This window comes from Acipenser ruthenus, chromosome 45, assembly GCF_902713425.1.
Source record: "Acipenser ruthenus chromosome 45, fAciRut3.2 maternal haplotype, whole genome shotgun sequence".
Lineage (NCBI taxonomy): Eukaryota > Metazoa > Chordata > Actinopteri > Acipenseriformes > Acipenseridae > Acipenser > Acipenser ruthenus.
Genome location: NC_081233.1, coordinates 5,950,492 through 5,967,638, shown reverse-complemented (window position 1 = coordinate 5,967,638; position 17,147 = coordinate 5,950,492). Strand labels below are relative to the sequence as shown.

The following is a 17,147-nucleotide window of genomic DNA, read 5'->3' as shown; positions in this document are numbered from 1 at the left end:
GGGTCACAGACAGTGACCTTAATGCTGAATACAGAGGTGGCTTTAGCCCTCATGGTGATTTTACATTGTTGTCAATGACAGCAAATCAGGACTGTATGTATCTGCTTTTGTTCTAAGCTGTACATTGGAATGTATTTGGGGTTCTATTAGTTACATGGCAGGAAGTGAATGGGGAAAGAATCCATCAACTGTATCAGTCTGGGGCAGAGTAAACAGGGGTCAGGGAACGGTGAGGATGATGTCATAGTAATGAAACCCTTGGACGTTGTAACACCTGACAGATAAAACCCTTAGATGCCATGCTTCTAGAAAACCTGATTGTATTTAAATATTTGTATTGCATTTTCATTAATAACAATCAATACCAGATGAAAAACAAGCTTATCTCAAGAGAAACTAAAAACAAAAGAAAAATAAACTAAAGACTACAGGAGGTAGATAGAGAAGGAAGGAAAGATAAGAGAGAGAGAGAGACACCACCCTAGAGCACACCAGCAGCTACACATACCTGGGTCTGACCATCAGTGCATCAGGGAGCTTTAACCTGGCAGTGAATGCACTAAAGGAGAAAGCACGCAGGGCTTTTTATGCCATAAAGAGGAGGCTCTACAATATAAATCCCCCCGTCAAAATTTGGCTCAAAATTTTTGAAAGTGTAATTCAGCCAATTGCTCTCTATGGCAGTGAAGTGTGGGGTCCAATCACCAACCAGGACTACACAAAATGGGACAAACACCCCACAGAAACCCTGCATGCAGAGTTCTGCAAAAACATCATGAGATTACAAAGAAAAACACCAAACAATGCATGCAGGGCTGAATTAGGCCTTTATCCATTGATTATTAACATCCAAAAAAGAGCATTAAAATACTGGATTCATCTAAAAACTAGTGACCCAAACTCACTCCATCATAAAGCCCTGCAATACCAAGAGCTCAGCCCAGAAAAGAGTCCCCTCAGCCAGCTGGTCCTGAAGCTCACTGAGCTGAGCAACACTGACATCAGTCAGCTTCAGGACATCACTGCAAAAACAATTCCAATTAGTGTAAACCAAATTACAAAACACCTGAAACACTCCTATCTGGACCATTGGGATACAAATACTAAAACACAAAACAAAGAGTGCTATCGGACCCTAAATAGAAATTACACCCTGGCAGAATACCTGGTAACTGTCAGAAACACAAAGCAGAGGCAGATCCTGACCAAATACCGGCTCAGTGACCACAACCTGGCCATTGAAAAAGGCCGACAGAGGCAAACCTGGCTGGCCAGGGAGAACAGGCACTGTGGTCACTGTGAGACAGGAGAGGTCGAGACAGAGATTCACTTCCTGACACACTGTGAAAAATATAAAAACATAAGGGACATTTTCTTCCCCAAATTCTGTGATTTAGTCCCAGAATTCCCAAAAATGTGTGATACCCAGAAGCTGTCAATCCTGCTGGGGGAAGACAAACACACAGCCAGACTGGCTGGTCAATACGTGGAGACCTGTCATAGCCTGAGGGACAGACCGTGAACACGTCACACTAGAGAGGGAAAAGAGAGAGGGAGGGAGGGAGGGATTCTGTTTAATATAGAGAGAGGGAGGGAGGGAGGGAGGGGGTATTGTTTAATTGAGGGAGGGGGGATTCTGTTTAATAGAGGGAGGGAGGGGGATTCTGTTTAATATAGAGGGGGGAAGGGGGTACTGTTTGATATAGAGGGGAAGGGAGGGATTCTGTTTACTGTATTAATATAGAGGGAGGAGGGATACTGTTAATATTAAGAAAAATTCTTTGTCTGTATATTTGAGTTGGTTATGCCATGTATGTGCTTTGGCAACACAATTATTTTTATTGTCATGCCAATAAAGCCAATTTGAATTTGAATTTGAATTTGAGAGAGAGAGAGAGAGAGAGAGAGAGAGAGAGAGAGAGAGAGAGAGAGAGAGAGAGAGAGAGAGAGAGAGAGAGAGAGAGAGAGAGAACTCTCGTCCCCCTTTTCAATGACAGATTGTGAGATTATGGGATTGGAGTCACCCTGTCTTGGTCAACATACTGCAGGAAAAGTTGCCATGTCTTGAAGAATTTTTCCCTGGATCCCCTCAGAGTGTATTTTGATTTTTTCCAATTGCAGGAAATACAGACGATCTCTAACCCAGTGTTGTGAGAGGGTGGGCAGCTTGTTTCCAGACCTAACTCAGATGTCTTGCCAACAAGGTGACAAAGGCCATAGAAATCATGATTGAACATCACCAATGGGTTAATAAAGCAGGAGCTGGACTTTCTGATGGAATGTGGTGTTTTTAAGATAACAGTTTGAGATGTTGTTGATGTCAAAAGGAAAAAGGAGCTTTGACTTTGAACTAAAACCTGAGCTTTTACAGCTTCAACCCCAGCTTTCATGAGCTTCACTGCTGCGGAAAGTGGTAAAACAAACAAGCCACTGCTTTTTCACAGGCTGACCTTTAACCCCAAAAGTCACGTCAAGTCACATTATTTTGGACTTTGGGGATCTTTTATGCTTGTGCTTCATCTGCTTCTGCCATTAGCTGTTCAGTTGTGTGTGTGTGTGTGTGTGTGTGTGTGTCACTGTGTGTGTGTGTCAGTGTGTGTGTGTGTCAGTGCATCACTGTGTGTGTGTGTGTGTGTCAGTGCATCACTGTGTGTGTGTGTCAGTGTGTCACAGTGTGTGTGTGTGTGTGTGTGTGTGTGTGTGTGTGTGTGTGTGTCAGTGCATCACTGTGTGTGTGTGTGTGTGTGTGTGTCAGTGCATCACTGTGTGTGTGTGTGTGTCAGTGCATCACTGTGTGTGTGTGTGTGTGTGTTATCTCAGACCTGAATGATTTGGCATCTGTTGCTATGGTCAGTATGCAGCTTAGAAGGTCTTTATTGAAATAAAGAAGATTTTTCTTTCCTTTGCTCAAAAACGGCGCACCAAAGAATCTATATTTATCTGCCGTGCAAGGGTAGTGCAAAAGATAGTGAAGACTATTTATGGGGAATGTAAACAAACTGCCCTGTCAACAAGGTATGGCAACACTGGGATAAAGTAGGGTGCACAGAAGGCTAATATGGAAGACTGTAGTAAAAAGACAGCAATGAATTAGATATTACTGTATTTTTTAAAATATCTATTGCTGCAGCTTTAAATGATAATAATTAAATAAAAAAAAACGTTTTAGATGTCTTAAAATAAGCTGTTCAAATATATATATTTTAGATATTTTAAAATGGATTTAATATATCTTTAATAGATTTTAAGATAATTCTAAGGGCATTAAAATGCACTCCAGACTTTTCAAACACTTCAATATGTCCAACATTCATTGTAAGAAATCTTTAAACGTTATACTTTGGGATATATTTATGTATTTTAGATATTTTGATGTCATTCTAAGATACAGTCCCTTGGTTTATGTATTTATTTACTTTGACGAATTCTCTAGACGAGTTTACTGTTGCGTCTCGAGACAACTCGTTAACGCTCAAGTTCACAGTTTGACATTGTCTTTGTTTAAATAATAACGAGTGTTTAAACATTAATGGTGGGTAATTTAGGAAAGGAATTTGGAAGTACTTTTTCAGTCGTTTTAATAGAGATCCCCCCCCCCGCGGAGACAGGAGCTACCTTTGATCTCTCTGTCCCGCGAACACTAATCCTCACGGGACAGCGACGTCACTCACGACCATGGCTTTCTCTTGTCCTCAAAGACATCGCTGTAACACCAACAATATACGTGAACAAAATAATGCATAATTATCTTGTAGTGACCGAAACGATACCCGGTGAGTGGTCTTGTTTTTTGGGGTTTTTTTTTTTTCGCCAGCTGTGTTTTTCCAGAACTCAGAATTGTAAACTTTACTTGCTCTTCACAAACGAAATAATAATGAATTAAAAAGTAATAATTCTCATTGAATGATACGCGTATACGCAGTAGTGTGCAAATGTAGAACACGCCATTGCTTCTCAGGGTTTGATTTGTTGTACATATGAAATCAAATCACTGGAACTGAAAATAACCAAATTAGTGAAACTCTAATTTAATTGATGACTTTAACAGGCCACACATGCAATTAATTTAAAATAGTAAGCGGAAAGGAACACATAGCCACAAATAGTCAATTGCAGGAGACTTTTTAAGAAGTTGTTTAAGATGCCTAATTAAAGCACAAAGCGGTCTAACATTTTCACACACGAGTGCCTATTGTTTCTATATCACTGATCACTGACCAATTGAAATTCTCACACCCATTGGTTTCCTAGCAGGCAGGTATATAAATGATATAAATGACACATCTTGAGGTGTTCTGATAAATGTGCGCACTGCTGTAGTTTATAGTACTGGGGGTGCTGATAATGGCCTTTGTAAAAACACCCAAACGCCCCTTTGCAGCCGATAGTTACATTAAGTCGTGCACTTGCTAATCTTCATTCACAAAGGACAATGCACTGTAGTTGTAAATGTACAGGATCTATTTTAAAAACGCCCACCAGAGGGCACCAAATGCACAGCATTAATTATGTGGTGAATCGTCTATAATGGTTTTCCGATTCCAGCCCCCAAACTAGCTGCTAGGAAATGATACGGGGATATTTTGATTACCTTCGGGCTAGACCGCTCATGTACATTCACAGTTATAGTGAAAATAACCGCAAACATGGGAAGGGAACCTGATCTCGTTGTACCGTAATGCCACGCACATGTTAAGCTCAACTTTAAAAAATGATTGCACAGCTTTTAAACATGCCGTGTAGATCACCCCCATCTTTTTGCATTTTAGATCACCGCGGCCCGGCTTGAGCATACAATCATTACACGGAGCAGAATCCTGACTGCAGAGCTGCATTCACGACTCCAGACCAGCAGACCGCAATTCGCTGGGAATTCAATTTCATTGTAGTATGTGTTGTTGACCACTAGAGGGAGGTAGTCGCATACTTTTCAAATCTAATCCAGTGGTCCGTGGAAGCATGCAGCTAGCCAGACAGAATGCCATGTCCTATTTCTATAACACCTTTCAAATCAGTTCTAGGATGCTCACCAATTTGAAAACTGACAATTTGCAGTATTGATAATGAAGGCTTTGTTTGTTCCACAACTTTCCATAAACTTCATGCATGCTTTAAAATAAAAAGGTACGTGTTTCTTTCAAATGTGCACATTCGAGACGGAGAATGAATAGAAGGGCACAATAGGTGAGATTTGTAGAATAATTTTTGGAGCTACAATTGTGTAAAGACAATATGTAAAGCAGCCACTCATGCCTGTGATGCATTCCTTCAAAAAAACAGACCCACTCCTTTCAAAAGATAACCTTTTAATTGATATGATACAACAGCAGAGTGCTTAAGGTCAAACATTTGATCAAGTCTTTTTTTTCTCGTTTTTGTTTGTTTTAATAAAACATGCATATACAACGGTATGATACATAGGAAATCTACTCAGCGTTGAAGAGCAAAATCAGGGGTGATATCATGTAAACTTATTCCGGTTTGTATACCTGTCTCGGGACAAATCAGGTGCTCTTTGGAGTTGTCCCGAATGTTAAAAAAAAAAACATGACAAGGAAAATCGCAGGTTTGCCATTTGTAATATTTTGAAATTATATATATATATATATATATATATATATATATATATATATATATATATATATATATATATATATATACAGTATATATTTAAAATATGCTGTGGACCATGTGACCTACAGCGCAGGAAATGATTCGGCACCATGCATCTATAGAGCAGTGGTGCACTTTTATGTCAAATTCTACCAGAATCTGTAATAACGTTTGCCTTAACTGGTTTCCTGTGAACTTTTTAAAGACAAACGGTAACACATTTCAGCCTGTAGTTGGATTAAATAAAGTGCTTGCTCTGGCTGTCGGAATAGCTGAACACTTTGATTATGATTGGTGATGGTTTGAGAGATATTGTTTTAAATGCAAGGCAGTTACAACAGAGGTGATTTTGAACCTAACCCAGCATGACTTCCTGTGAGAACGCAGTAAAAGGTGTCCCAGCTGATAGTTCCACCAGGGACTTCTTCAAGCTGGAAGGAAACAGCCAGGAACAACACGGCACGTTTCTAATATTTAATTTGCTGTTTCTTATGTTAGTATGCAGTTTCATTTTCTGCTGTTTCTGCTTTGGCCAAAATTGCTTCTAAAAAGACCTCCTTGAAAGTCAGTGGGCAAGCATATCAGCGTTGCGCTGTGCACTGAAGCCCTTAGGTGAAGCAGTTTTGCTAGAACAGTTAGGGAAACAAATGAAGCATAAATGTTACAGAATCATACAGAACATACATGATAGTAAACAGAAATTCATCTTTAATGTGTTGACTGCTTGGGACTTGGGCTGGGCAGTCTCCAAGGAAGCACATGAAACTCCCATTAAAACCACCTACACATCCTCAACTGCATGCAGGAATCGGTATATATTCTATAATGCTTTCCGAGTATGTGCCATGCTTTATCATCTGTAAACATTACCATGTAAACATATGTCTTTTTTGTGACTAGGCTGGCATTTCTTTACACACATCTTTCAATTTTGGCAGTCGCTAAGCAGTAAAAAAAAACAGTTTAATTCAGGGTTAAACAATATGTAGGAGATAGGAGCTGAACCCTTATTGTCGGCAGTTCTTCACTTTTAAATGCATTCATTTACTATAGTACGGTTTATGAGAGAAATCCATGCAAGAACAGATTTGCAAGGCTGAAAACGGACATTTTTCTACAAAAGATTTGCCAATGAGATTGCATGGTTCATTGGGCTAAGGATAGCTACTGTACTGTCTTTGCAATACACAGCGCGGGTTGCTAACTGTCAGCTTTAAACACACTGCCTGTCCTTTCTAAAGCCCATCAAGGTGTTTTTAAGATGATCTTTTTTTTTAAATTAAGATCCAATTGGTTTAAACCGTCTTAATATTTAATAATAAGCTTCAGAATTAATTTTCATACTTTATGTCCCCTTACCTTTTTATGATGTTTTTCTGTCTCCTTTATCTTCTTATGACATGTTTAATAGAAATCTGTATTTTAAGACAGCTGCTCTTCAGTTCAATTTGTCTACTATAGACAAAGAGAGAAGTAATGTACAGCTATGGGCAAAAGTTGCTTCATAAAGTCGATTGAAACCTGCTGAATGATGTTACGTTAACATATTGAATTACATACCGCTTTCCATATATACTTAACGAAAAACAAATTGAAAAATGACATTTGGAAATCTAACTGAAATACTGTTCTACAATTATGGCTTCCGGTAGACTTTTGCGATGTCATTTTGAAGTTTCTTTGATTAACATGATGTTAAATAAAATTTTGAAATTATGTTCATAAAGTTTTTAATTTTTTTTTTATTATTATGTCTCAACCCTAAAATTCTAGATAATGCTAAACTTTTGGCCATAGCTGTGCCGGGCCATTTCAAGCAGTGGTATTGATCTGCCAATTTCCTAACTAAATAATTCTGGTGCTTATAATATACAGACTGATCTGCCCTGTGTTACATGTCTATAGTAGAGAACTAGAATTACTCAGGATGATTGCAAACATCAAAACATTGTTAGAGGACAGTAAAAAAATTAAATACAAAATACATCTAAAACTTTGAGGATATATATATTGTTTTTTGGAATTCAAATAGAATGAGTCTTAAAGACCAACACTTATGTATAGCCCCCAAAAAACCCCAAAAGGTATTCCTTAAAGCATCTTTGTGTTCATTATATATATTCTGAAAGATATAATACAACCCCCACCCAAACTGATGAGAAAAATGGTACAAAATAGATTTTTTTCCCCCAAAATGTAGACCCACCACAGCATGCAGTTGAAAGCGCTGTCCTTGATCTTGAAAAATCTGTAACATTTCTGCAGATGGTGATGTGAGCTTTGACAGTTCCTTCTATGTGAGCTTCTGATTGCCAGACAGACAGATGCTACTTCCGCTTCGTCAAATGGATCACAGATAAGACACTGAAAGTTTTTAAAAAGTTTTCAAACAGTTCCAGAACTGTTAATGCTTAAGAAGCTTCAAATGTTATTTTTACTTTTCTATAGTGTCAACAGTCATTGAGCTCTCTCTGAATCTACCAGACGTAACAGGATGTGATCTTTCAGCTTGGCCAGCCGCACACAGAGCCTCCCCGAATGATTACAAACGCAGTACAATGGTAAAGAGAAATTAAAAAGACAAACCCATTAAAATGATATTTGAAGCTGCTTATTCTTTAGGGGTTCCTCTCCCTTGTCGCAGTGATCAGGAGGGGAGGAAGCAGAGTTTTGTAAAGTTTATAGCTCATCCTCGTCCAATTTAGCCAGGCTGGCAGTACGATGGTGCAGAGGGGAGTCTGAACTGTTGTGGTTTTGGTCCCTGGTTGATGAAGTTGAACTTCTGCGGTTGCCTTCACTTGGTTTCTGTGTGGAACAAAGAAGGTCTATTAGAAACATGCATGACATCAACAATCTCAATTGTTATTAAAGCAAACTTTTCAGTCGATGCCACCATCGGCGTCGTGAAACTGATGTTGGCATTTGCTGGGTCCTTGGTCTGCTTGAGTTTCTTATACAGTAGTTGAACACCCCACTGCTTCTGTATTAGAACACCCCACTGCTTCTGTATTAGAACACCCCACGGCTTCTGTATTAGAACACCCCACTGCTTCTGTATTAGAACACCCCACTGCTTCTGTATTAGAACACCCCATTGCTTCTGTATCAGAGCACCCCATTGCTTCTGTATCAGAACACCCCATTGCTTCTGTATCAGAACACCCCATTGCTTCTGTATCAGAACACCCCATTGCTTCTGTATCAGAACACCCCATTGCTTCTGTATCAGAGCACCCCATTGCTTCTGTATCAGAACACCCCATTGCTTCTGTATCAGAACACCCCACTGCTTCTGTATCAGAACACCACATTGCTTCTGTATCACAGCACCCCATTGCTTCTGTATTAGAACACCCCATGGCTTCTGTATTAGAACACCCCATTGCTTCTGTATCAGAACACCCCATTGCTTCTGTATTAGAACACCCCATTGCTTCTGTATCAGAACACCCCATTGCTTCTGTATCAGAGCACCCCATTGCTTCTGTATTAGAACACCCCATTGCTTCTGTATCAGAACACCCCATTGCTTCTGTATCAGAACACCCCATTGCTTCTGTATTAGAACACTCCATTGCTTCTGTATCAGAGCACCCCATTGCTTCTGTATCAGAACACCCCATTGCTTCTGTATCAGAACACCCCACTGCTTCTGTATCAGAACACCCCATTGCTTCTGTATCACAGCACCCCATTGCTTCTGTATTAGAACACCCCATGGCTTCTGTATTAGAACACCCCATTGCTTCTGTATCAGAACACCCCATTGCTTCTGTATTAGAGCACCCCATTGCTTCTGTATTAGAACACCCCACTGCTTCTGTATTAGAACACCCCATTGCTTCTGTATCAGAACACCCCATTGCTTCTGTATTAGAGCACCCCATTGCTTCTGTATCAGAACACCTCATTGCTTCTGTATCAGAACACCCCATTGCTTCTGTATTAGAACACACCATTGCTTCTGTATCAGAACACCCCATTGCTTCTGTATCAGAACACCCCATTGCTTCTGTATTAGAACACCCCATTGCTTCTGTATTAGAACACCCCATGGCTTCTGTATTAGAACACACCATGGCTTCTGTAGTTTTGATTTGTTGTGCATATGAAATCAAACCACTGTCACTGAAAATCTTAGGAAATTGTCGAAATTAGTGATTGTCTTCATTTTAACTGATGGCTTTAATAGGCCACACATGCAATTTATTTAAAACAGTAAGAGAAAAAGAACACATAGCCCCAAATGGTTGCCGATTGCACCTGCAGTGCCACTGTCCCTCAAGCAGTGAACAGGAGGGTCTGGTCAGCCCGGGGTTGGTGCTCACCTGCGTGCTGTCCGGGGGTGACTGTGACAGCCCGTTGGAAACAGATTCGCTCTGCGCACTGCAGGGGCTCCCAGGCGCTTCAGAGAACTCCAGACGGGTGTGTGCAGGAGACAGCATGCAGAGACTTGGGTTCGAGTCTATGGCTATGTGTCTCACTTGTGGAGACTGAGCAGGCAGAAAACAAAAACGACAAACGTAAGAACGTCACTAGGAAAATAAAATGTTTTTCGTTTTGTAGGGTCGCTCACCCATGTTTCTGGTCTGCCCGTAACGTCCGTCTGCCACGGTGTAAAGTGAAAAATTTAATGGAAATAAATGATACCCCACAATTTCAGATTCAACAAGTGTTGCTTAATTTTACCGTCAAACTGTTTTCTGGAAAGTAAGTTGTTGTGTGGGAAAACTCAATATCCCACAAACATTTCAGTTTCAAGAAAAGTGTCTTTGGTTGGTAAAGAGGAAATTGTGGGTTATCAAGTTTCCCCAGGACAGCTCTCAAACAAAGTATGTATCTCTCAGCCTGAGCCTAAGCGTGATATTTTATAAAATGGCTAAACATTTAGACCAGGGGTGTCCAATCCCGGTCCTGGAGGGCTATTCCACTCCAGGTTTAACAGGTAACATGAATGAACTGCTTCAGGGTCTAGATGGAGGTTTAATTGGTTCAATTAAAGACATTTAGAACAGGGCTGAAACAAAGACCAGGAGTGGAAGAGCTAGCTTTGAACCTGTTTTAGACCAAATTCTGGGGAGGTATTTCCTCCAGTTCTGGTTTGTTGAAGATACAAAACCACATGGGAAAGAGAATGGCAAGGTAGATGTTGAGGGCATGCAGTAGAAGAGCTGTGTAACCCTACCCCCCCAATCCCTACCCCCCCCCCATGGTGAGAATGTGATGGGTTTCCCATTCTGACGGTCTCATTATGATCATTGTAAAGCAGGGCTGTCAAACTCCAGTCCTCGATGGCTGCAGGTTCTTCTGGTTTTCCTTCCAACTTAAGTTCTCAATTCACATAATTGATCTAATTGTTTATTCAATTGGACATATTTCATATTTGTCAAGGTCTTTTACAGTTTTAAAAAAATGCACTTGATTCACGACCTAGGAAACATCTTGAGGCCTGGAGAGAAGTGCTAAATCTGTCCAATTAATCCAGTAATTAGAATAATTAAGTAGTTGAGAGCTCGGGTGGAACGAAAGCCAGAAAACACTGCAGCCCTCCAGGAGCTGACGGAGCCGAGCAGACATCCCTGGTCCACTTAAGCTGAAATGACCTCCTTAGATTTCTGATTTTTTCCAAACGAGACCCATGGCTTGTTTTGTGAGCCGTTACCTCGTGTGATATCCTGCGGTCCTGGCTGCTGTGGCAGGGCATGTAGAGGGAGGGCAGGGAGGCGTTGTAGGAGCTCAGGTTGGGCAGCTTGTTGCGGTCGATGGAGGCTGAGGAATGGGGTCTGAGGGTGGAAGAAGCTGCTAGGGGAGCCCTCATCGCTCTGCCCAGGCTGTTGGATTTGCTCTCCCGGCGCTGGTACTCAATCGGGGACTGCAATGCTAACGGGATGGAGTAGGGAAGCAGAAGCATTATAATGGAGGGGTAGAAACAGGGGTTCACCTGTGCTTTATGGCATTTTATTAGGGGTCACAGGTACAAGGGGTGTAACTTAAGTCTGCCAAATCATGAAATTACAGTATATTGAAAAACAGCTACTGTTTTCATGCACATAGTATAATCATGGAGGCTGTGTGGTCCAGTGGTTAAAGAAAAGGGCTTGTAACCTGGAGGTCCCTGGTTCAAATCCCACCTCAGCCACTGACTCACTGTGTGACCCTGAGCAAGTCACTTAACCTCCTTGTGCCTCTAGTTACTGTGCATTTACATAGTAGTTACTTAGTAAATACATGTGCACTAACCCATAATTGCAATGTGATTATGCATAGTTACAGTGTACTTAACATGTAAATCTTTTTGCACAGTATAACCCTAACCCTATCCCTAACCCTAACCCTTTTCTGATACAATTGTAGGCTGTGTGGTCCATAGGAGGCTGTGTGGTCCATAGGAGGCTGTGTGGTCCAGTGGTTAAAGAAAAGGGCTTGTAACCAGAAGGTCCCTGGTTCAAACCCCACCTCAACCACTGACTCATTGTGTGACCCTGAGCAAGTCACTTATCCTCCTTGTGCTCCGTCTTTCGGGTGAGACATAATTGTAAGTGACTCTGCAGCTGATGCATAGTTCACACACCCTAGTCTCTGTAAGTCGCCTTGGATAAAGGCGTCTGCTAAATAAACAAATCATAATAATAATAATAATAATCATGGGGAAAGCCAGGCAAACAGCAAAATACTATACAGAAAAAAACCTGCTGCAAGAGAAGCTTGCCGCAGATCTTCCGAATGATACACTCATCTCTGTTTGAATTTGATTTTGGGTTACAGGCTCTGCATATTTTACTCTGAAACTGGTCGTGATGTTTTTGTTACGGTGAATGCTGGCATTGTGTGCTGCTTCCCGGCAGTCTGACACAGGATTAGGCAGGAAACCCACTTAGATCCTGGAAGAGGAAGCCTATTCTTGAATGTGATTGATCTCAGAGTGCTTTCCTTAATGGAGATACAATCTGGGCTGGGTCTGGCACTTCTGACAGAACGAGTGAAATGAAAGTAGCTGCAGTTCCACTGGTTTAAGTCTTAAAAGCTCTGAAACTGTTTAACAAGCCAACTTTGGAATGGATTTTAAATGTTAGTGCATTTCGTTACCGTTGAGAAAGTTGCGCTGTGTCTCCAGTATCTGTCCCACGTCGCACACCCAGGCCTGCCTGATTTCGGGACTTGCCCCCTGGAGGACGTACCGCACCGTGTTCCCGTCGGCACCCCGGGACGTCAGTGCAAACTTGCATGGGTCGCTGTCCACGCAGTCCTCAAAACCCAGACAGCTCACCTACAGGACACACACACACAAACAGACACAAACACTGTCATTTCAGAACGTGGTTATTTGTTTCTGATTTAATTTACTACTAGGTTTCAGGAGTATAAACATTCGTTCATTTTGTATTCATATACAGGTAATAGTAATCATGCATAATACTGTATATGAACATCAGTTTTCATTTCCAGAATTTTATGAACAAAGTTTTGCATAAAAAAAGTTATCAAGCCCTAAAATCGCAACAACTTTATGTAAACAAAATAGTTAGAGGTGTATAACTTTAGACATGGGTGGATTCAAGTCAAATTTAAAGTGTTCATCAGGTAGCTCTGGGGTAACAGCGTAAACACCTAAAACAATTCACAGATTGTTTTGAAATATAAAAATGCACATCTAGGGATGGAAATAAGACTGATTGCAGAGCAGTTTCCCTCATTTCAGGTTTTATTACGAGCTTGTTTACCCCCAGTGTACAGGTAACAAGCTCAGGTGTGTCTTATCAAACTCATAGTGAAACCATGCGTGGATCAAACTGCTATGCAACGGGAGTCTTGTTTCCATCGCTAGCTGAGTGCTACCTTGATGCAGCTCTTGAAGATTAACCCGGGCAGCGAGAAGCCCTTCTTCTTGTCGATTGGCTCGCTGAAGATGACAAGCTGCTCAAAGAGGAAGACCCGCCTCTCTTTGGCACGTGACAGGAAGGAGCAGTCCTGCTCCGTCACGTTGAAGGTGTCCTGCTGCAGCAGCTTTCCCTGAGCTGTGATCTTTCCCTGGAGAGTTCAGAGAAAGGGTAACGTTTTACATTGTGCCTCTAGTTACTGTGCATTTACATAGTAGTTACTTAGTAAATACATGTGCACTAACCCATAATTGCAATGTGATTATGCATAGTTACTTAACATGTAAATCTTTTTGCACAGTATAACCCTAACCCTATCCCTAACCCTAACCCTTTTCAGATACAATTGTGTACTTGCATATATCATGCAAAAAGATTTACACATTAAGTACATTGCATAATAACATTGTAATTGTGTGTAAGTAAAGTGTTACCGATATAAGATATGGAACGGACTGCCGTACACACACAATAGCTGACAAAAGTGCCGGGACAAATATTCTTTCAAATTGTAATCAATATTTAATTTTGAGTTAACTGGAAAACAAAAATATAATTTGTACCATATTACAGTAAAACAAGCGCAGTATCCTATCACACGACGCCCTCAAAAAAGGAGAAAAGCACTCTTTTGTGCAGAGGAATGTGTGTTATTTATTCCAGACCTCATTTATGCATTGGTAAAGTAATGTCCCTGTTATAAAGGTGCTAACAGATCAGGAGCTCACCTCGAATCCCTGTAAGCGCCCCACGTTCATCATGTCATTGCATCGCTTTGGTACGAAACACATGACCTGCACCGCTTTCTGAAGAGGAATTGAAAGACTGAGCAATGGCAATGCAAAACCAGGACCTACAATTCAATTCACAGATACAATTAAAAAACACAGCCGCCACTTTCCCTGTTCTATGACGCTACTCAATTTCTAGAGCCACAGCAGATACCTGCTTCGAAATCTCTTTTTCTGTGTAGCCTGTGTCATTGTATAGTGGTATTTTGTTTTGTTATCGCACTAGTACTTTCACTGCAATTCCTCTTCAATCTGATCCGGAGACAGCCATGAAGCCTTGCACACAGCAATGCAGTTATCAAACGCATTCGGCATATTTCTATTTTTACACGCAGCGTGCACGGATCAAATAAAATGCTCTCTAACTAAATAGAGTGGTGACCGTGTGTGTTTAGTTAAAATAACCTTGCCAATAACAGAAATGAATCATGAACTTACATATCCTGTACACTTCAAAGCTTTACTGATTGCTATAAAAATAATATAGAACAAATTCTATCAGTCCTGTACGGCACTCTATTGGAGGAAAGCCCCACTGAAATGAGAGCGATTATTTGAATTCCCCTAGGTAACATTACACCTGTTATTTGGTTCCTCTTTATAGTTACATATGCGTACTGTATATACATTGTTAAGGCACTCGGAGGCCAGTCTGTGTTGGCAAGCGCACTATATTAATGAAGTCCCTATCCAATGGCTACATACCCATCCTTGATTCTGCAGTGTTTGAGCCATGTGCTCTTACGTCTGGATGTTTGATTGAATAGCGCCATAGAACTGGGAAATAACATGGGTCATATAACAGCGCTGTATTTTTTTGATTAAATACAGCTCTATGTGAACCCTTTCTCTTTTATAAAAGGTGAATTTACCTCTAATGGTGTGGTGTCCCTCTCTGCTTTGGTATAATACTTTAGAAAGTCCTAAACGTAAAAAGACAAAGAAGAGGCATTAGGCTGGATGATCTGAAATGTAAATGCTGGGATGGCGCGCTGTTTCACATTGTGCGCATCAGCAGAAACGGAGACAAAGAAAGTATAAACGCGTTGCACTCACTTTGAGCAGCAGCTGGTATTTCATGATTCTCTGAACCGGTTTGATCAGAAGATCATTCAGCTGCAGCCTGTGTCCCAGCTGCTGCCTCAGCTCCTGAAAACCAGAGCCAGTGAAACTCAACAAACTGAACAGGAGAACTTTTCAAAGCTTTGTTATAACTAACAGACATGCTCATTACAGTTAGCTTGTGTTTGCGCAGGGTTTTTTTCTTGCAATTAAATGTCGCAGGTTATTTTATGATTATTTTTCCTACAGTTTTTAGTACATTTTTCATTGTGAGCTCCATCTTTAATCAGCTACATATTAAAAGATTATGGGCAAAGCTGGTTCTTCTTAAAAAAAAAATTCTTAAAAAGGAGAAACATGCCCAATACATAATAAAAAGCAGCAATGGACAAGCTGGTTTTATAGACCTGTCCTTCAGCAAGCCGCAAAAAACCCAAACCAAACATAATTACATTTACTGAAAAGTTTCCTGGCTGCATAACCAAGAGCCACTGTACTGTTATATCTGCATCCTGCTGTCTGACTTGCTTTCTCAAATTCCCTGCATTAACATTCTGGAAAACAGAATCCTATTTACTTCAAAACTGATGCTGAAAAAAATATCCTTTTGGCAGCTTCACAGTGACAGTGTGCAGAAGTGTGACTTTGCTAATAGCCAAGATAAACCCAAAACAAACTGAAATGTCTAAATAAGGCGATTTCTTAAGCCTACTAGGGTTGGATCACCATAATATTAATACTAGTGTGTTACCCTGAAAAAAAAAAAAACTCCATTGGCAAGCAAGGATTTGGAACCAATATTGCAATGTCCTTGTATGACATGGTTCTGATATGCCATTGTACCACGATAGATGATCAGTGTATTCATTCTAAAGGTGCAGTCGGCAACCAATTTCTAATCAAATATAGGACAGGTAATAATCAATGCATTGAGAACACTTTATTATTCAAAAAAAGACTCTTCACCAAAGCCAACTGTATAAATATAACACACAGAGCAGCCCATGCCTGGTCTATACAAAATAGTACACCATCAAATGAATACATTGGATTGAAATACTGCGTCAATACAAGCAATTACAGTCAGGGTGGAGGCGAATTCCTGTTTTTCAATCCCAATTCCTATGTCAGTTCCTTCGCAGGAATTTGAATTGATGTTTTAGAGACATAATAACTGTTGTGATGGTTCAACTGCTTTCATTTGAAGCCAATTAAAATAACTTACAAACAGTGACTTCGATGTAAGTCATGTGTTGCCACTGTGAGGAGCTCATTTTAACAGAATACTGCTGTTTGCAATTTTGATCAGCGATGTGTTGGAATTGATTGAAAGGGAATGGGAATTAGGAATTGGGAATTGATTTTTTAAAAGGAATTGGAAATTGAATTGGAATTAAAAAAAATCAACCCAGATTACAGTACAAAGGAGATGTATTAAGTCACTTAAAGTACTTACTTCAAAGTAGGTCTCGATGTACTCGGAGACAATGTGCTCAGATTTGGGTTTGTTCTGACAGTAAATCACATACATGTGCAGCCGACGCTCCTACAATAGAATCAAACGCACAAGATCAAAGAAGAACAAGCCTGTCTCACTGTTCATATGGAGAAGGAAACCTCTTGAATTCTCATGACCGTCTGACACGGACCCCCCCCCCCCCCCTCCTCCACTCCCACCCCCCTCTGTGCAGCCGTTTCAAGTTCCTATATTATGACTTGAGAGCCAAATCTCCACTCCACACATTGAGATAAATGTGAGACTAAAACACAGGATGGAATCAAGTCGTAGGCACCCATTTCCTAA

General features: G+C 40.6%; 1 protein-coding gene across 3 annotated transcripts in view; it reads right to left on the bottom strand.

Moving 5' to 3' along the window:
• Positions 1-5,289: 5,289 nt before the first annotated feature.
• Positions 5,290-17,147, bottom strand: part of LOC117400904 (rho guanine nucleotide exchange factor 25) — an 85,020-nt gene continuing 73,162 nt past the window's right edge. For 2 of the 3 annotated variants that reach the window (XM_034001257.3, XM_034001258.3), the window contains 9 exons: positions 16,800-16,889; positions 15,338-15,430; positions 15,154-15,204; positions 14,219-14,296; positions 13,450-13,641; positions 12,700-12,880; positions 11,276-11,493; positions 9,942-10,106; positions 5,290-8,418 (listed from right to left, as the gene is read on the bottom strand). In XM_034001257.3, the coding sequence (XP_033857148.3) occupies positions 8,293-8,418; positions 9,942-10,106; positions 11,276-11,493; positions 12,700-12,880; positions 13,450-13,641; positions 14,219-14,296; positions 15,154-15,204; positions 15,338-15,430; positions 16,800-16,889 (1,194 nt within the window). In that variant the 3' untranslated portion in view covers positions 5,290-8,292. The remainder of the gene's footprint in view (positions 8,419-9,941; positions 10,107-11,275; positions 11,494-12,699; positions 12,881-13,449; positions 13,642-14,218; positions 14,297-15,153; positions 15,205-15,337; positions 15,431-16,799; positions 16,890-17,147) is intronic. The other variant, XM_034001259.3, reaches the window with a different exon arrangement.